The sequence below is a fragment of the Nycticebus coucang genome, chromosome 11 (assembly GCF_027406575.1).
Source record: "Nycticebus coucang isolate mNycCou1 chromosome 11, mNycCou1.pri, whole genome shotgun sequence".
NCBI classification, from domain to species: domain Eukaryota; kingdom Metazoa; phylum Chordata; class Mammalia; order Primates; family Lorisidae; genus Nycticebus; species Nycticebus coucang.
The window spans coordinates 17,324,190-17,342,523 of NC_069790.1; the positions used below are offsets into that span (position 1 = coordinate 17,324,190).

The 18,334-nt window shown below is 40.2% G+C and overlaps 1 protein-coding gene across 6 annotated transcripts in view; it reads left to right on the forward strand.

Annotated features, from left to right (window-relative positions):
- The window catches only part of VPS41 (VPS41 subunit of HOPS complex), a 230,393-nt gene that overhangs the window by 134,917 nt on the left and 77,142 nt on the right, over nt 1–18,334 (forward strand). For all 6 annotated transcript variants that reach the window (XR_008383629.1, XR_008383626.1, XR_008383627.1 and 3 more), the window contains 3 exons: nt 822–941; nt 2,300–2,446; nt 8,489–8,555. Coding sequence is in view for 2 of the 6 variants with exons in the window: in XM_053608791.1 (XP_053464766.1) it covers nt 822–941; nt 2,300–2,446; nt 8,489–8,555 (334 nt within the window). In the remaining 4 variants the exon portion in view is untranslated. The remainder of the gene's footprint in view (nt 1–821; nt 942–2,299; nt 2,447–8,488; nt 8,556–18,334) is intronic.

The window sequence follows — 18,334 nt, forward strand, 5'->3', positions numbered from 1 at the left end:
TACTAGCCTTGTGCTTTTAAAGGGTGAGCATGTACTTCAGGATCACACGCCTAGAGGTACAAAGTGTATAAATGTCCTAAAAAATTTCTTTTTATTTTTATTTTTTGTTTGGGATTCATTGAAGGTACAAAGAATTAGGTTGTATTGATTGCATTTGCTAGATGAAGTAATCCCTCTTATAATTGTGTCTCACCCTATCCTAAATAAATTAAATTAGATATGTCAAGAAAAATACTGTACCCTTAGTAATGTTTGACTTCCTAGAACTTTATTTTAAAAAGTCTTAAGAAGATTTTGACCAGTTATATTTTAATATTAAAATGTATCCAGCAGGTTTTATTTTAAAGATTCTTCCCTTTAAAATTAAGACCTATGAACTTTTTTTAAAGGCTTAATCCTAAAGCAGATTTTTCTTATTTTGTGATATGAATTACTGCTCAAAAATCACTATTATTTTTGGGGGGGTTAAAAGAAAAACATAAGCTACCTTTATTAGTTTAATCTGTGACTTATATCTTCATTGAAAATCTTCTAATGTTTTGGTTAACAATTTACAAAATATATTAGTTCCTAGATAATTGTTTGAAAAATTTACTGTGATAACAGATCTTTTGACTTAAGGAATGTGCATTTCCCACAACTCTCGGTATTTTGGTGCCATCTTGTGGCTTTGTTTGTAATAACATCAGCCCTCACATTCATTTTAAACCTTGTGGGCAAGGTAAGATATGCTGGGAATTCTTTCCAAATGCAAATCATATATCTACATAAAAATATTGAGAATGATTCTAAAATTCTTTGTTTATGTTGTTTGTCCCTAGTTGTTGCTGTTTGAACGGTCTTGGATGAATAGATGGAAGTCTTCTGTTCTGCATGAAGGGGAAGGGAACATAAGGAGCGTGAAGTGGAGAGGCCATCTGATTGCTTGGGCCAATAACATGGTAAAAGCACAGCTCTGTCTTCCAAATGCTCATTTGGTGTCAGCAGGCGTAGCCGAGTTGATAGGGCTATAACAAAGGGACAGGATGCCACTCACTTTGGTGGTTATTTCTAAAAGATACAGATGGTAGGTGGTATCATAACAGGGAGGTTAAAGAAATTAGATTGCTTTTGGCTTTCATAATACAGTAATTCCCAACATATTCCCGACTCTATTTTAGAGTAAGAAACCTGAGGCATGGAGAATAGCCAAGAAAATGAAAAGCCATCTTAATAAATGAAGGGCTGCCCTGGGAATATGGGCTGGAAAACACCATTTGCCTATTGGCCAATGGCAGGAAACAGTTGATATGAAACAAGTGCAAAATATTGCTGACTTCTGTTTACTCCCAGTATAATCACAGGCAAAACTCTAGGCATGCCTTTAAGAAAGGAGATTGTAATTTTCAGTGCTGCTCTTGTTTAAGGTTTACTATTAAATTTGGGCTAGTGGAAAGGTGTTTTTTGTTTTTTGCAGTTTTTGGCTAGGGCTGGGTTTGAACCCACCACCTCCAGTGTATGGGGTTGGCGCCCTACTCCTTTGAACCACAGGCACTGCCCGGGTATTTTTTGTTTTTTTGTTTTTTTGTTTTTTTTTTAATTTTTTATTGTTGGGGATTCATTGAGGGTACAATAAGCCAGTTACACTGATTGCAATTGTTAGGTAAAGTCCCTCTTGCAACTTGTTTGTTTGTTTTAATGGCCTTTTTGATATCTGGTGTATCTCTTGGAATTTCAAGATATGGTTTAGTAAATCAGTTCTATTCAGTTTTAAATGGTAGAAATCTCCTCACAATCTGTGTTATTATTCTGAATGTTCTTACTTCTTCTAGGTCACAGTAAAGATAAGCAAACCTGTGGTCCCTTGATTCATTTTCAGTTTGCTGTTTGTTTGATGTTTCCATTTGAGAACTTTGAAATGTCAGGTGTAGTTTTCTTTATATAGGTGGTTTTTCAGATTCAATGCCTTTCTATAAAACAAACCTCATTTTTTTGTGGTGGAACAATATAATTAGAAATGTTACTTGTCTGTCATTTGGAAATGGCAGTTGATACCTGTAGATTTCACGTTTGTGTTGGATTTGAGTCACCCTTGCCATGTAATCAAATTTCCTTTGTTCAGAAAGCAGGTTGGAGTTTTCTGGTGGCTTGGGTTCTCATACGTTCCTTTCAAGGCTCCAAAGCTTCTAGCAGTTTCAGTGAACACCGTCAATATTTCCTAGTGCTGGTTCTCGATGGTCTGCAGCAGGGGCTGTTAATAAATTGTCCTTTACTTTCCTTCTCCCAGGTAGAGGATGCTTAATGCTGTTTTATTTTCTAGGGTGTGAAGATTTTTGACATCACCTCGAAGCAGAGGATCACCAATGTGCCCCGGGATGATATAAGTCTCCGCCCAGACATGTATCCCTGCAGCCTCTGCTGGAAGGACACTGTGACACTGATCATCGGCTGGGGTACTTCCGTCAAGGTGGCTTTCCCTATCTTTATAAAAAGTTCATTTGTTACAGATACACTGAAGGAATATGACTTTTTTTTTGAGGCAGAGTCTCACTATGTCACCCTGGGTAGAGTGCTGTGGCGTCACAGCTCACAGCAACCTCCAACTCTTGGGCTTAAGCAATTCTTTTGCCTCAGCCTCCCAGTAGCTGGGACTACAGGCGCCCACCACGACGCCCAGCTATTTTTTGTTGCAGTTGTCATTGTTGTTTTAGCTGGCCCGGGCTGGGTTCAAACCCGCCAGCCTCCATGTATGTGGCTGGTGCCATAACCACTGCGTTATGGGCACTAAGCCAGAATATGACTTTTTAAATGGCTTTTAGGACCCCGATATTTTCACTTGAATATTATCATCATATAATTACTATTTAATGCTCAAATTATTTCAGGTGTGTAAGTGTTAAGATATATTCTTTCTTTTCTGTGCTGTGCAAAATAATTCGTGAACTTTTCCATGTTCAGGATGGTGCTGCTTTTTTCAGTCTTTTAAAAAAATTTACCACAACCTGCTGGCTTTAGCTGCATGTGTAACATTTGGTTAATTTGGTTGGTTGAGCGGGTTTTTCCTTCTAGTTCTTCCATTTCCCTTCGCCTTAGCTTCTTCATTAGAGTTACTGATGACAGAAAAGGTTAAAGCAAAATCATCCTGCTGCTTGATAATAATTTGATAGACTAGAGGCACAGACTTATTATCAGTAATAAGATTTGGGAATATTTTCTGGTGTATGATTATCTGACCCTTATGTGCCTTGGATAAATGAAATTTAGCTGTTCTACAAAAGAGGGCTCAAAAGCTCATTCACATTTATTTCACGCTCACCAGTGCTTCTGTTATTTGATAATTCAAAGCCAGAAGTTGTTTCCCTTTAAAAACATTATAGTTTAATCATAGCTTAAATAAACTAAAAAGTAGCTGAGGTAAAAATGGTGTGAGAAAGAATCCCAGCCATAGTCTTATGCAGTGGTTCTCAACCTTCCTAATGCTGCGGCCCTTTAATATAGTTCCTGTGGGTCACGACCCACAGGTTGAGAACCGCTGGTCTAATGGAAGAGCTCAGGCTGTGGAGTCAGAGAGCCAGACCTAGGATCAGTTCCATGTTCTCCGCTTACCTCCTCGGTGGCCCTCTCTGAGCCTTACTGTCCCCATCTGCAGAATGGCAGTACTCCTCAGACTATAAGTGCTGGGGAGAGAAAACAAGGAGGGAACACATGTGGAGAGTTCAGCGTGCAGTCTGACACATTGTCACTGGTAATAAATGTTAGCTGTCATTGTCGCACCATAAAGTTCTAGAAAAGTCAGGAAAGAGACATGACTATGTAAAATCTACCCTTCCCTGGAAAGGGAAGCATAAATTTATTAATTCAGTGGTTGTTATTTCCAAAACAAGCATCACTGTGCTTGAGATAAGGTCTTTCTAGCCCTTATACAGGAACGGTTTAGGGTCTCTTTATTTTGTGTGTTAAATGAACACAACCTAATTCATATTTAGGGCAACAGGAAGGAAACTGCCCAATAGATAGGACAGAAAAAGGGCTTGCCCACTCTCTATCCCTTGTATCTGGTTACTCATCCAGTAAACCTATACTCTTGATATTTTAAAAATTCCTACAATGGCTTTTCCCATTGTTGTAAACTTGTGGTTTTCTTTTCTTATGGTGAAAGAAAAGGAAAATTAGTCTGTGGGTCATAACACAGTAAGTTCACTTGTTATTACCGGAAGTGCTTTCTCTAGTGCACTGATAAGGCCCCAAAGATAACAGGATCTGATGGGGCAGTTATCAGGCATAGCGTCCTTCAGAGAGGGAGAAGCTGCCGCCACGGAAGAAAAGAAGGCAGCACCCCCACGGAGTCAGCCCTGGAGCCAGGTGGCCAGGGATGCTGTGGCCACCAGAGATGGCGGGAGCCAGAGAACAGATTCTCCCTGGAGCCTCCGGGGAAGCCCAGCCCTGCTGACACCCTGATCTTAGCCCAGTGAAACTGATCTCAGACATCTAACCTACAGGACTGTAAAGGAATACGACCAAGTTTGTGGTAATCTGTTCAGCAGACATGGGAAATAAATACACTTTCACTGTGCCCAAGTTAAGATGCAACTTACACAGAATTTTCATGTCAACTATTTCATTTTATTTGGATTCAGACTCAGGTGTGGGGCACTTCTCAGTTTAGAATTTTAGTGAATTTTGTTGAGGGAGGAGAAGATAAGGAAATAATCTTTCTAAAGAAAGAGAGAGAGCAGTCTTGCTGGGGAGAAACAACTAGAAACAGTGAAATAATGTATATGATTAGAGCTAACCGTGTAATTCATTCATTCATTTGCCTAAAAACATTTACCAGGTGCCTGCAGTGGCCCAGGTAAAGTTCCACTGTTGCAGATATGTAAATAGATAAATGAATGAATTCCTTTCCTTGGGAAATGTACATTCTGGTGAGGGAAGATGGACAAGAAGAGCAGTTACCCAGGGAGGGATACTGTTGACAGTGGTAAACACCAAGGGGGCACTTAAACAAGGTGATGGAGAAGGGGACGGGACTGGGGGGGATAGATGTCGCTTAATATAGGGTGGCCCAGGGATGGCCTCTCCATCAGTAACTGACATGTCATTTGGGCAGAGATCTGCAGGGAGGGATTTGTATAGCTGTGGGGGGAGTTGGGAGGGAAGGTTTTAGCAGAGGAAGTATCAGCACGGCATCCTTGAGGCCAGGCTTGTGGTTGGCGTGTTTTTGAGGAACAGCAAGGAAGCCGTTGTCATCGGAGGGGTGCAGGTGTAGGAGGGACGGATGTGTGTTGAATAGGGGTGCAGGGCAGATCATGCCGAGGCTCCTGGGCCTTTGTGGCGTCCTCGGCCTTTAACTTGCATGAGATGGGAAGACAGCAGAGGGCTTTGAACAGTGGAGTCAGTTAAGTGATCTAACTTGTGTTCTGGAAGGATCTTGGGTTGCTGTGTGGTGCTAAACAGCAAAGGGGCAATAAACAGGGAGGATCATTTAGGAGGCTACTCCGGCCACCTCAGTGAAAAGCAAGGTGTCTAGGCTCGCTTTGTGACAGAGCTCAGGCCAGCACTTACCTCTCCACCCACCTGTGCCTGCTGCTCCCTGCCTATGAGACCAGCTGGGACACGTGGTCAGACCACACAACTGGAGGGTGGCGTAGAGCCATGGCCCAGCCACCAGTAGTGCCACGCATCCCTGTCTTCAGAGAGATTGCAGCATGGCCAGGAAAGTCCCAGTTCTGGCCAGCTGGGCTTGGGTAACTCTTTAAGCATCAGTGTCCCCATCTGTGCTGAGACATGATAACACTGCCTCTCAGGGGTGTATGTAGGTTGGAAAAGGCCCAGTCACTCTTGAGGATCTGTCAGCATCTTTCAGATCTCTCAATTCATCTCTCTCTTTTTCTGTTAAGTCTCTCTGGCCCTAGTTTGCCCTCCCCCCACCCCCCGCCCCGCATCCTAAGCAGTGCAGCTACAGCAGTGATCTTTCTAGAGTGCAGATTAGATGATTTCAGTCTCTCCTTAAACCCCTCAGGCGATTCTCATTGCCTATGGCAGGAGTAATCATTAACATGACTTCTAAGGTTCCGCATGATCCAACCTGTGTTCCTTTCTCCCCCATGCTTTCTATTTCTGTCTGATTGACCTTACACTTGAAAGCCCTGGGCAGCCCATTGCCCTGTGCACCTGTCTCAACTTACCTGCCACTTCTTCCAGGAAGCCTTCCTACCCTGCATCACACTTTCGTGAAGTGACTTACTTGGTCGACCCTACTGTAACGTAATCTTAAGAAAATGTAATAACTGGATCTATGTTACAAAGCCTAACTCAGGACCGATGCCAGGAGCAGCCCCCCAAATGCTAATATTGCTATTATATTTGCCTTTTTATTAAACTTCAAATCATTTGAAATTGCCCATTTGGCATTGGGGAGTGCTCCTGTTAGACAATTCGTTGTTTGCTTGGTAAGTGTGGGAAAAGAGTAGATAACTTATAAGCCTGAAAGTCTACCAAATGGACAAGGAAATAGAGAAAATTGGGGAAATGGAGAAGAAATTTTATGAGATAGGAGACAAATGACAGACAGCATTCAAGAGAGAAGGTATCTGGTCACCGCTCAGCTGTGGGTTCAGGTCCTGCGTCAGGGAAAGTGAGTCCTCTCCTGCACTCACTGAGTCGCGGTGCTGCTGGACAGCAGTTTAGATGTGTTTATTACACAAAGCAGAGCCTTGTGACAGCGTACGTGCCCATCAATACCAGTTCTACTTATAGTAATTTATCCGAAGGAAATAAAAGTCCAAAACTTTTATGTACACGTATGTTGATCGCACTATTGCTTACCATGGAGATAGACAGAAATAAAAACTGATGTTTAAAAGGAGTCTTGCTTTTAAATAAACTACAGTACATGCACGTAATAAAGAACAGTTCCTCACTATCCGTGGGCGATTGGTGTCAGGACCCCCTGTGGATACCAGGAGCCACAGATGCTCCCTCCCGATGTGCATATGACCAAAGCGCATGCTCCCATGTGCTCTGAATCTCTGCCTTGCTCACAGTACCTGATTCAGCGCCTGTGCATCAGGTCACGTGCGTGGATTCAGTACAGTACTCAGTACAGGGCAAATTCAAGGTCTGCTTTTTGAAACTTTGTGGATTTTTTTCCCCCTTAATACATCTGATCCTTGGTTGATTGAATCCATGGATACAGAACCCATGGATACAGGAGGTTGCCTGAACTATAAAGATATTAAGGAATTATGTTGTTGTGGAATAATATTTAAAAAATATATTGGATTACTTGTTTTAAATTGTTACGTTAATAAAAGTAGTTTTCACTAAAAAATAGATTGTTAATAATGGGTTTTTTTGTATGCGCTGGAATAGTGCGTACTGCTTATTTTCTGCTTTGAGATTTTCTGTGTTTTACAGTTTTCTATAGTGTAGTTGTAGGGAGGCTAGCAGCTATAAAAGAATCCTAAGGATAAGAGGAGAAAGACCTGATCGCTGATTAAAGATGTGTCGGGTCACTCCTTGATTTCAGGTTGAGTCTTACCTGAACAGCTGAACTCATGTAAGTTTTTCTAGTTTCTTACTACAAAATAGAAATAGTCACTTCAGAAGACACAGCAAAGATAATAGAAAAACAGCCAGTCTCATCACCCTCAGCCAGCCACTGTCAACACACACGTGTATTGTGTGGCGTGTGTATGACTGATAGGTGACCGGTTGAGGTAGCATGTAGACTGAGGTGTAAGTATGGATTTCTACCCAGACTGGGTACATGCGACTTAAAGTAGCAGCAGGCAGACCTCTTCGGTAATGAGCTGGTGTAAATACTTTAGACTTTGTGGGCTGCATACCATTTCTGCTGTTCCTTTTTGTTTCACTTTCTTCCCTCTCTTCATCCCTCCCTTTTCCCCATCTTTCATCCTCTTCTTCCATCTTTCCCTTCCTTCCTTTTGGTTACAACCCTTTAAAAAAATAAAAAATAAATCCTTACCTTATGGGCCATGACAGAAACAGATTGGGCTGTAGTTGCCATCCCTGGATTTAAATTATATAACACACTGGTTTTCAATGTGCTTGAGATAAGAAGCATGTGCCACTTACCCAGAGTATTGCTTAACAACAGTGAAATAAACTAACGTGTAAAGAGAAGCACAGGATCTGATGTGAACGTTGCTCATATTGGCCACGGAGCACTGGGTTATGTTCTGCAAGGCCTTACGCGTGTGGTGGTGAAAATAGTCCTTAAATAGATTCACATTGGAAATACATTAAAGCTATCTTATAGTTTCCTTTGAATAAGACTTCATTGAAGAATAATGTTGGCGAATATAAGCACTGGTTGCCATATGTTATTCAAATTAATTTCTGTGATTTAAGTCGTAGGATAGATTGTATGCACTCTGTCTTCAGTGCTCATAGTTAATTTAGCAAATATATTATGTATTGAACAAAATATTATGAAGGACTTTTCCATCAAATGAGTAAAATAACCCATGAATTTGTTTTCCAGATATGTTCAGTGAAGGAACGGCATGCCGGTGAGATGAGAGATCTGCCAAGTCGTTACGTTGAAATAGGTAAGTCTCCTGCTTGTCCTTTATGAGCGTGAAATTTTAAAGAATATCCATTTTGTTAAGTGGAAACCTAAGGTCACGTTCTTTTCAAGGCTCATTGCTTGGTACCTTGATAAAATAGATCAAGAAGCTTTTACGTTTTTGTGTGTGTGTGTTTGTTTGTTTTTGCCCCAGGCTAGAGTGCCATGGCAGTAACCCCGAAACCCCTTAGCCCCCTTGCCTTAGCCTCTCAGTAGCTGGGACTACAGATGCCCCCTGCAACACCTAGCTAGTTTTTCTATTTTTAGTACAGGTACGGTTTCGCTCTTGCTCAGATTGGTCTCCAACTCCTGAGCTCAAGCAGTCCACCTGCCTCAACTTCCCAGAGTGCTAGCATTACAGGTGTGAGCCACCACATAGGAAGCCACCAGCTTTCAAGTTTTGAAACTTTACCACGGAGACCCTCTTGTTTAAAAAAATTCATATTTCTAATTTTCATACACTAATTTTGTAGTTGGCTTTGAAGTCAAATAACCATGGGTTCTGGCTAGGTTATTTACTAGCTGGACTCCAGACAAATTTGTACATGCTTCAGTATTTGATCTATGAACTATGGAAAAGAACACTTGTCTCACAGGTTGGTGTGAGCATGACAAGAGGCAGCGCATGCACACACCCAGCACAGTGCCTACACCATTTTTCTCATTGCTGGTCTGGCCCAAACTACCATCGTCTTTTATCTGGACCACTGAAGCAGCCTCCCCAGTGGCCAACTCCTTCCCTTGTGAATAACTCTCCTCTCATCTCCCCACTGCAGTTCCAAGTAGAGATCAGATCATGTCATCATCCTTCCATAGCGTCCTGTTCTTAGGATGCAGGCAAAGCTCCTCGGTATGGATCAGCACAGGGAGCTGGGTTGGCCCTGCTGCCCGCCTAGCTGTGGCTCCCACCAAGCCTTCCCTGGGCTCTACACTGCAGCCACACTTACTGTCTTTCACCTGTCCGTGCTCTTTTGTCCCCTCTGTCTAGAACATTCTTCTTGCCCCTGTTCATTTTAGTGACTCATAATCAGACCTTAGCTTGATTGTTCCTTTCTTGGGAAAGCCACTGGGCCTCCATCCCCAAGTTAAATCCCCCTGTTTCAGGCGTGTAGAACGCTGCACACCTTCCCTTCTCAGCGCTTGTCACGGTTGCTGCAGTCCTGGGATTATTCAAAGCATTTCTCCCTACCATACTTTTACCTCTTTGGGAGCACACAGTGGGTGTGGTTTGCTCACTGTTTGTATGGCCTGGCACAATACCTAGCACACAGTAGGTGTTAAATAATACTGTGTTGAATGAATCACTGTCTCTGAGGAAGTTTGCCATGGATGATAGATCATTACTTTTTTAACTTAGGTTATAAAAATTATTCTGAGGAAAAAAAATTGCCATATCATTATCTAAGTCAGATGAGAAATTCATTTGCCCATTTGGATGGTGGATGGGGAATATAAATTTGATTGTCATTATGACAAGTTGAAACTGAAATCCATATGACTATTTCTAGAAATAAAAGATGAACGTTGTGCCCAAATGGCTAAATAGGTTATACATTTAAACCTGTATAACTATTTTGTACATGAAGTCAGAAGTTGCTGATAGGGTTACAATAATTTTTTTTCACCTTAGAAGGATAAATGCATGGACAAAATAGGTGAGGAACAGGTAAGAGAGGAAACTGATAATTCAGAGATACAGATAATTGTTTAGTATACCTCTCTTTTTTCCCACCCTTCCCTTGCCCACCAAGGAAAAAAAGTCTGCATACCTCTTTACATGTGTACAGAGAAGTAAGTATTTGAGTATTTTAAATACAGACAAGTGAAACACCAAAAGTAAAAACTCTAGACATTTTTAAGGGTACAAAAAATTGCCAGGGAGGTATAAAATGTAGCAGTCGTCATCTTTCCTTGGTGGGTATTTACGGCTCATGTAATAGGTAATAGGCGTTGTAATAGGCGTTGGCTGTACACGTGCATTACCAGCCTTAATTAACCTACTCTCCCGGGAACTCTTTGAAGTACAGGTAGCATGCTTCTCATTCTATTAATAAGTAAATTGAGGCTCAGGGAGGTAAATAGCTTGTCCAAGATCTTACTACTGTGGCCTTAAAAAGGATAGGATATAACTCTACAGAACCACCAGAATTCTGGGAGGCAAGGCAGTTTGCTGAAGTGTATGACCTTGAGAAGGTTATTCAACCTTCCTGACCATGCTTTTCTCACCTATTAAATAGAGGTGATAATACCTTCCTTTCACAATGGTTTGGAGAATAAGACATACCATGGGTAATGTGCCTAATGTGGTAGTTGGCACCCAGTAGATGCCCACTAAATCTTGGTGGTTGTGCAAACTTCCATCCCAACTCTGACTGCCAATAGCTGGCTCAGTGGTAGCCCTATTAGGCCAGAACCCTGGGATTACTTTATTAAAGTGTAGTTCATCTGTACTATAATTTACGTGGAATAGACCATGTGTGGGTACTATGGTTTCACATTACTAACATTTTACTACTATGGTTAATAATTAAGTACCACTTTTTGCCCTCTTGAGAGCAAACCATTAAAAATATAAGCCATTTCCACAGCAGGAGGCAAAGTAGTTTGGATAAGAGTCCTTGAGTAGGATAAAGGAAAGGAAAATATTAGGAAGTCTGGATTACAATTTGATTTAACCCTGCTCACTGTTCTTTAGTAAATGAGGTGAAAATGGTATTGAGATTAACGAAATATCTATGGCTATACATTTCTTAATGTGTGTTTGTGACTGTAACCCAGACCCCCACCAACATGTTAAAACTTTGCAGTTGGAGGATTCTGAGTGTTGATGGCAACATAATTGTTCAAGCAAGGTGAGTTCTCACATAAAAATGGAACAGCTAAATCACAAAACCCAGACCTCACAGATGGTATTTACAACAAAGCTGAGTGGCAAAGGTGGCCCTAAGAACATCGAGACATAGTGTATGTGAAAAAAAAAAAAATCACTGATAGGGTGGTGCCCGTGGCTCAAAGGAGTAGGGTGCTGGCCCATATGCCGGAGGTGGCAGGTTCAAACCTAGCCCCGGCCAAAAAAAAAAACTGCAAAAAAAAAAAAAAGAAAGAAAGAAAAAAAATCACTGATAGCCAGCAGACCTGCTATGGTATCAGCATCTGCGTGGAGAAGGGGTCATCTGGCAGACTCGAGGCCAGGAGACTCTACAGTAGACAGGCAGCGTTCACTGGGAAGGATGCCAGGATGCTCTGAGAACAGCAGGCCTGGGGCCTGCAGGGAAGTGTGGGGAACAGGAGCAGAAGAAACCCTGGGCAGGACAGGGCCACAGAAACAAAAGAAAGAGCTGTTCCGGGTAAAGGTAGAGATGAGCGGAGCCGGGAAATCTGGGAAGCAAGGGGTCAGATTTTTTTATACCAAATGAAGACAGCAAAAGAGGGAGCTCTAAGACTTCAATGATAGACATTTCACCTAAAAATGGGCACCAGAAAAAATAGCAGGTCAAATCGATACCAAGTTTTTAAAAAAAGTAAGTAATGGGCAGACTAATATCCCTGGCAATGAATACACTCCAGGAAAACACACCTGCAAAGTAGACCATAGCTGTAATCTCCTGTTTCGGAATTAGCTACATCTTTAAAAGTGATATAAGATGTGAAAGCACAACAGAGATCAAAATTTAAAACTTTCAAATGAGATGACAGACTCCAGGAAATATCTATGAGTAAAACCTCATTGCTGAAATGATGACTACGCCAGGAGGAGCACAAAAGTAGATAGACACAAAAATAATGTTGCAACAGGAATAGAGTGGAAATTGGAAAATGTTAAAAATCACAAAGCAATAGGGAAAAAAGATGTAAGGTTACATGATAAATACTAAAGACAGAAAGATAATTCAGACTACAATTGAAGAGTCTCTGAATTAGACCAGGCACTACGGCTCACACCTGTAATTCTAGCACTCTAGGAGGCCGAGGAGGGTGCATTGCCTGAGCTCACAGGTTAGAGACCAGCCTGAGCCAGAGAGAGACTTCATCTCTAAAAATAGCCAGGCATCGTGGCAGGTGCCTGCAGTCCCAGCTACCCGGGAGGCTGAGGCAAGAGAATTGCTTGAGCCCGGAGTCTGAGGTTCCTGTGAGCTATGACTCCATGGCACTCTTCTGAGGGCACCAAAATGAGACTCTGTCTCAAAAAAAAAAAAAAAAAAAAAGTCTATTAATTAAAAATAAAGGAGTAGAATAAATACCCAAAACAGTAAGTCTACAGAAACTTCATGGAACTATAAAGAAATAGTACCTTAAATTAGAAAGTATTGTACTTTGTATCTGAGAACATGATAAGCATGATCCATGATAAGCAATATCATAGGTCCTAATGAAATTACTGGACTTCAAAGGCAAGGGAGGGGTGTCTAGACCTGTGCTGTCTAATGGGATAGCCACTCGCTACCGTGGCTCCTGATTCTGTGAGGTACGCCTAGTGTGGATTGGCATGTGATACGGACTCAATTCCAAAGACTTAGTATAGAAATCAAAAGTAAAACATCTGACAAGGGTATATGTGAATCCTAGTAAATGTGGAATGTAAAGGTCTTAGCAAAATAACTAAGAAAATGCCACGAAAGCTATGTTAACTAGTGTGATGAAAATGTGTCAAACGGTCTATGAACCAAGTGTATGGTGCCCCATGATCATACAATGTACACAGCTATGATTTAATAAAAAAAAAAATATGTAAAAAAAAGTAAAACATCTCAGTAAGAACTTTTTATGTTGTTATGTATTGAAATATTTTTGTTATGTTACATTAAGTAAAATATATTATTGAAATTATACCTCTTTCTTTTTGCTATTTACTGTGGCTACCAGAAAATTACATAGTAACTTGTGTTTTGGGCTGCATTATGTTTCTGTTGCTCAGCTGAGCAAGAACTTGGGTCTCACTTCTGGGTCAGGACCATGTATAGATTCATTATCCTCCTTCTGGAGCTATAAGATCTTTTCTCTCTCTTTCTCTTTCTCTTTCTCTCCCAATCTACCTAGAATCTCTTTTTTTCTTAGATTACTTCTAGCATATCTAGGAAATTTTTATTCCCCTGAATAAACCAGAGGGAAGGAGCCCTTTCATGTCCACATCATGTGAGGAGGGGCGCTGCAACTGTCTGCACATCACAGTTCAAGTCCATTCCCGGAGTAAGCGTACCGCACACTCCTTGCAGGGCCCTCCGACCGTTACCTCACTTTCTAGATCACCTTGACTAAAATACAGCTGCTCCCCGGGAAACGCTGCATTTCATGACTCCCCGGGAAACGCTGCATTTCTAATATCTTTCTTCCCCCTCACCTGCCTCCAGCTCTTGCTTTTTGTTTTATTTTAGTGTATTTGCTCTCCAACATAATTTGTGTTTATTTTCTTTGTGACTTATCTTTTCTGGACAAGTTAAAGGTGAGCTTCGGTAGTATGACATCTGTGAACAACCTGTATTCTAACTGGGTTTTCTTCGGGTGGGCGGGGGGAGAACAACGTTTTTAATTTAAATTATTAAAATCATTTTTATGTGGAATAGAATAGAATTTTAGTGAAAATAAATAAACTGGAACTTCCTTTGACCCACTGAATATTTGAAATATTAAACCAGTAATTACTTGAAGATGTTCTAAAAGTCAGTCTATAAATTTTACATATTTTATGTATATTCTTTAGAAGAGTAAACATTACCACTCAACATTTCTTTCTCTAAATCAATGAGAGGAATTATTTCTTCTATTTTCACATTCATTCTTAACAGCACTGTCTCCAGCCAGCCTTTCTGGGATTCAGCTTAATATAAAAATTAAACTGAATCACATTACATCTAAAAAGCAGTCATGTTTCATCGCATTAGTGAAGAGTAATGGAAAAACAAGACACCACCATTTGTTCTGAAATGTCTTTTGTTAAGGCAGAATGGCTGTAGACATTTTCTTAACTCAGCAACTCACGTTAGGAAGTGAGCTATTTTTTACATGCGATGACATTACAAGTGGATATTAATGGAGACGAATTGCTGGAGGTGAAGTGCGAGAGTACTCAAAGCAAGATAAACAGCCATTATTTTAGACTGTTAATTTGTGAATCATACTCTACTATATTTATTATAATTGCAGAGTTGTTTTCTTTTTTTTTTTTTTTTTGGTAGAGACAGAGTCTCACAGTACCACACTCGGGTAGAGTGCCGTGGCGTCACATGGCTCACAGCAACCTCTAACTCTTGGGCTTACGCATTTCTCTTGCCTCAGCCTCCCGAGTAGCTGGGACTACAGGCGCCCGCCACAACGCCCGGCTATTTTTTTTGTTGCAGTTTGGCCGGGGCTGGGTTTGAACCCGCCACCCTCGGCATATGGGGCTGGCGTCTTACTCACTGAGCCACAGGCGCCGCCCTGCAGAGTTGTTTTCTATAAGAGATTTTTGTTGACATTAGGAAATTATTTTAACAAAATAAAATGATTTCATTTCAGTATTATTTGAATGTTGATAATTTGCTTAACTATGCCCCTGCAAATCTTGGCAATATTATTTTTGTGTACCACATCGTTTCTTTATTTCAATTTTTGGGTTTTTTATTTGTACAAATGTATGGGGTACATGTGCGATTGTGTTACGTATATGGATCACATAGCGGTCAAGTCTGGATTCTGGAATATTTATCACCCAAATGATGTCTCATCCTGCTCCTTCCTCTTCCCCTTGCCCTCTTGAGCCTCCTTTATCTATCATCCCATTCTCTATGTCCGGGCAGGCACGTGTTTTTAGCATCCACTTATGACTGAGAATAGCTAATATTTGGATTTCTATGCCTGGTTGGTTTCACTTAAAATAATGACCTCCAGTTCCATCCTTGTTGCTGCAAAAGACACGATTTCATTCTTTTTTATGGCTGACTAGTATTCCATTGTATATACATGCCACATTTTCTTTATTCATTCATCCACCAGTAGACTGTTAGGTTGATTCCATATTTGCTGTGGTAAATAGGGCTGTGATAAACATACAATTGCAGTTATCTTTTTTGATACACTGATTTCTTTTTTTTTTTTTTTAATCGTATCTGTGTACATTAGTGCAATCAAGGGGTACAATGTGCTGGTTTCATATACCTGATTTCTTTTCCTTTGGGTGCATATCCAGTAGTGGGATTGCTGGAGCAAATGGTAGTTCTAGTTTTGTTCTCTGAGACATGTCTGTGTTGCTTTGCATAATTGCTATATTAATTTACATTCCCACCAACGGTGTATAGGAGTTCCCTTTTCTCCACATCCTCACCAACATCTGTTATTATTAATAATAGCCATCTGACCGGAGTAAAATGATGTCTCATTGTGGTTTTGATTTGCATTTCTCTGATAATTAGTGATATTGAACATTTTTTCATATACCTGTTGGCCATTTATATGTCATTTTGAAAAATGTCTATTCATGTCCTTGGGCAAGTTTTTGTTGTTATTTTTGTTATATTTGTGTTCCTTATATATTCTGGCTGTTAGAAGCTTATTTTAGCTTAATTTGTCTATTTTTATGTTTGTTGCCTGTGCTTTTGAAGTCTTAGTCATAAATTTTTTTGTCCAGAAATATTTTCTATGAGTTTTTTCCTAGTGTTTTTACAATTTTGGGTCTTCCATTTAAGTATTTAATCCATCTTGAATTGATTTTGTATGTGATAAGAGGGGTACGGTTTCATTTTTCTGTATGCGGTAATCCAATTTTCCCAGAACCATTTATTTATGGGAGTTTCCTTCCCCCAATGTACGTTCTTGTCAGACATCTTGTAAAACATCAATTGGCCTGGTTACTGTTGCCTTGTAATATATTTGAAGTCAGGTAATGTGATGCCTCCAGTTTTGCCCAGGATTGCTGTGGCTGTTTGGCTCTTTTTTGGTTCCATATGAATGTTAGGGTTGTTTTTTCTAATTCTGTGAAAAATGACAGTGATGGTTTGATAGGGATTGCATGAATCTGTAGATTGCTTTGGATAGTGTGGTCATTTTAACAATGTTAATTCATTCAATCCGCGAACATGGGATGATTTCCTTTTTGTCACCAAAAAATTCTCTTCAATTTCTTTCATCAGTGTTTTGCAGTTTTCCTTATAGAGATTTTCTATCTTCTTGATTAAATTTATTTCAAGGTATTTTAATTTTTTGTAGCTATTATAAATATCTCCTTGATTTCTTTCCCAGCTAGATGTTATTCTTATATAAAAATGCTACTTTTTTTGGTATATTGATCTCCATGTCTTGCAACTTTATTGAATTCATTTATCAACGCGAAGAATTTTTTGGTGACATCTTTAGTTTTTTCTAGATATACAATCATATCATCGGCAAACAGGGAATGATTTGACTTCCTGCTTTCTAGTTTGAATGCATTTTCTTTCTCTTGCCTAACTGCTCTAGCTAGTACTCCAGTGCTGTGCTGAATAGGAGTGGTGAAGGTGGGCAGCCCTCCCTTTTTTCAGTTCTGAGAAGAAATGCTTTCAGCTTTGCCTGGTTCAGTATGATGTTCTCTGTGGGTTTGTCATATATGACCTTTATTTTTTTTTTATTTCAGATGAACAGAAGGGACAGGTTACATTGTTTGTTAAGTAGAGTCCAGGTTGTAGTTGTGCCCCTCACTTGGGAGGTGTGCCATATTCCCCTGCATTGTGACTGTTAAGTGAAGGCACACCATATGTGGCCTTTATTATGGTAAGGTATCTTCTTTCTGTGCCTGGTTTGTTGAGGGTTTTTATCATGATAGGATGTTGAACTCTGCTAAATTCTTTTTCTGTATCTACTGAGATGGTAATATAGTTTTTGTCCTTTATCATGTCATGTACCATCATTGTTGATTTGCTCATGTTGAACCATCCTTGCATCCCTATTAACCCAAATAAAACTTATTTATTGTGGTGTGTTATCTTTTTTATGTGCTGTTGGATTTGGTTGGCTAGTATTTTTTTTTTTTTTTCAGGATTTTGCATCTATGTTCATCAGGAATATTGGTCTGTACTTTTTGTTGTGGTGGTGGTTGTGGTGGTCGCCTTGTCTGGTTTTGGCCAGAATGATACTGGCCTTGTAGAATGAGTTAGGGAGAATACCCTCATCCTCAATTTTCTAGAATAATTTCAAGAGGATTGGTACCAGTTTTCCTTTGTACCTTTGGTAGAATTTAGGTGTAAGTCCATCTGGTCCTGGGCTTATCTTTGTTGGGAGTTTTGTTTTGTTTTGTTTTATTCTATTGCTGATTCAGTCTTGCTAGTCGTTATTGGTCTGCTTAGGAGTTCTCTTTCTTCCTGTTTCAGACTCAGGAGGTTATATGTTTTCAGGAATTTATCCATTTCTTCTAGGTTTGCTAGCTTGTGAGTAGATAGTTGTTCATGATAGTCTCAGCTAATCCTTTGTATTTCTGTAGTGTCAGTTGTAATGTCTTCTTTTTCATTTCTGATTTTGTTTATTTGGATCTTCCCCCTCTTCTTGGCTAGTCTAGCTAGTGGTTGTTTTGGGAAAATCCTGGGACAGTATAGAAAAACCACTCACTATCCAAACTGAGATGGTGTCCAGAGACCAAAAATGACTCAAGCAAAGTCCAGCTTGGCAAGTTAAATGACACTGACACGAGGTAGCATTTTGTAAGAAGTATATGGATTTAATTACACTGGACTCCAAAGATCTGACAGAAAGCTCAGTGGAAGAAGTACAAATATTACTAGGTTATGATTCTAATGATTACCTGCTGTACAATATCAATGT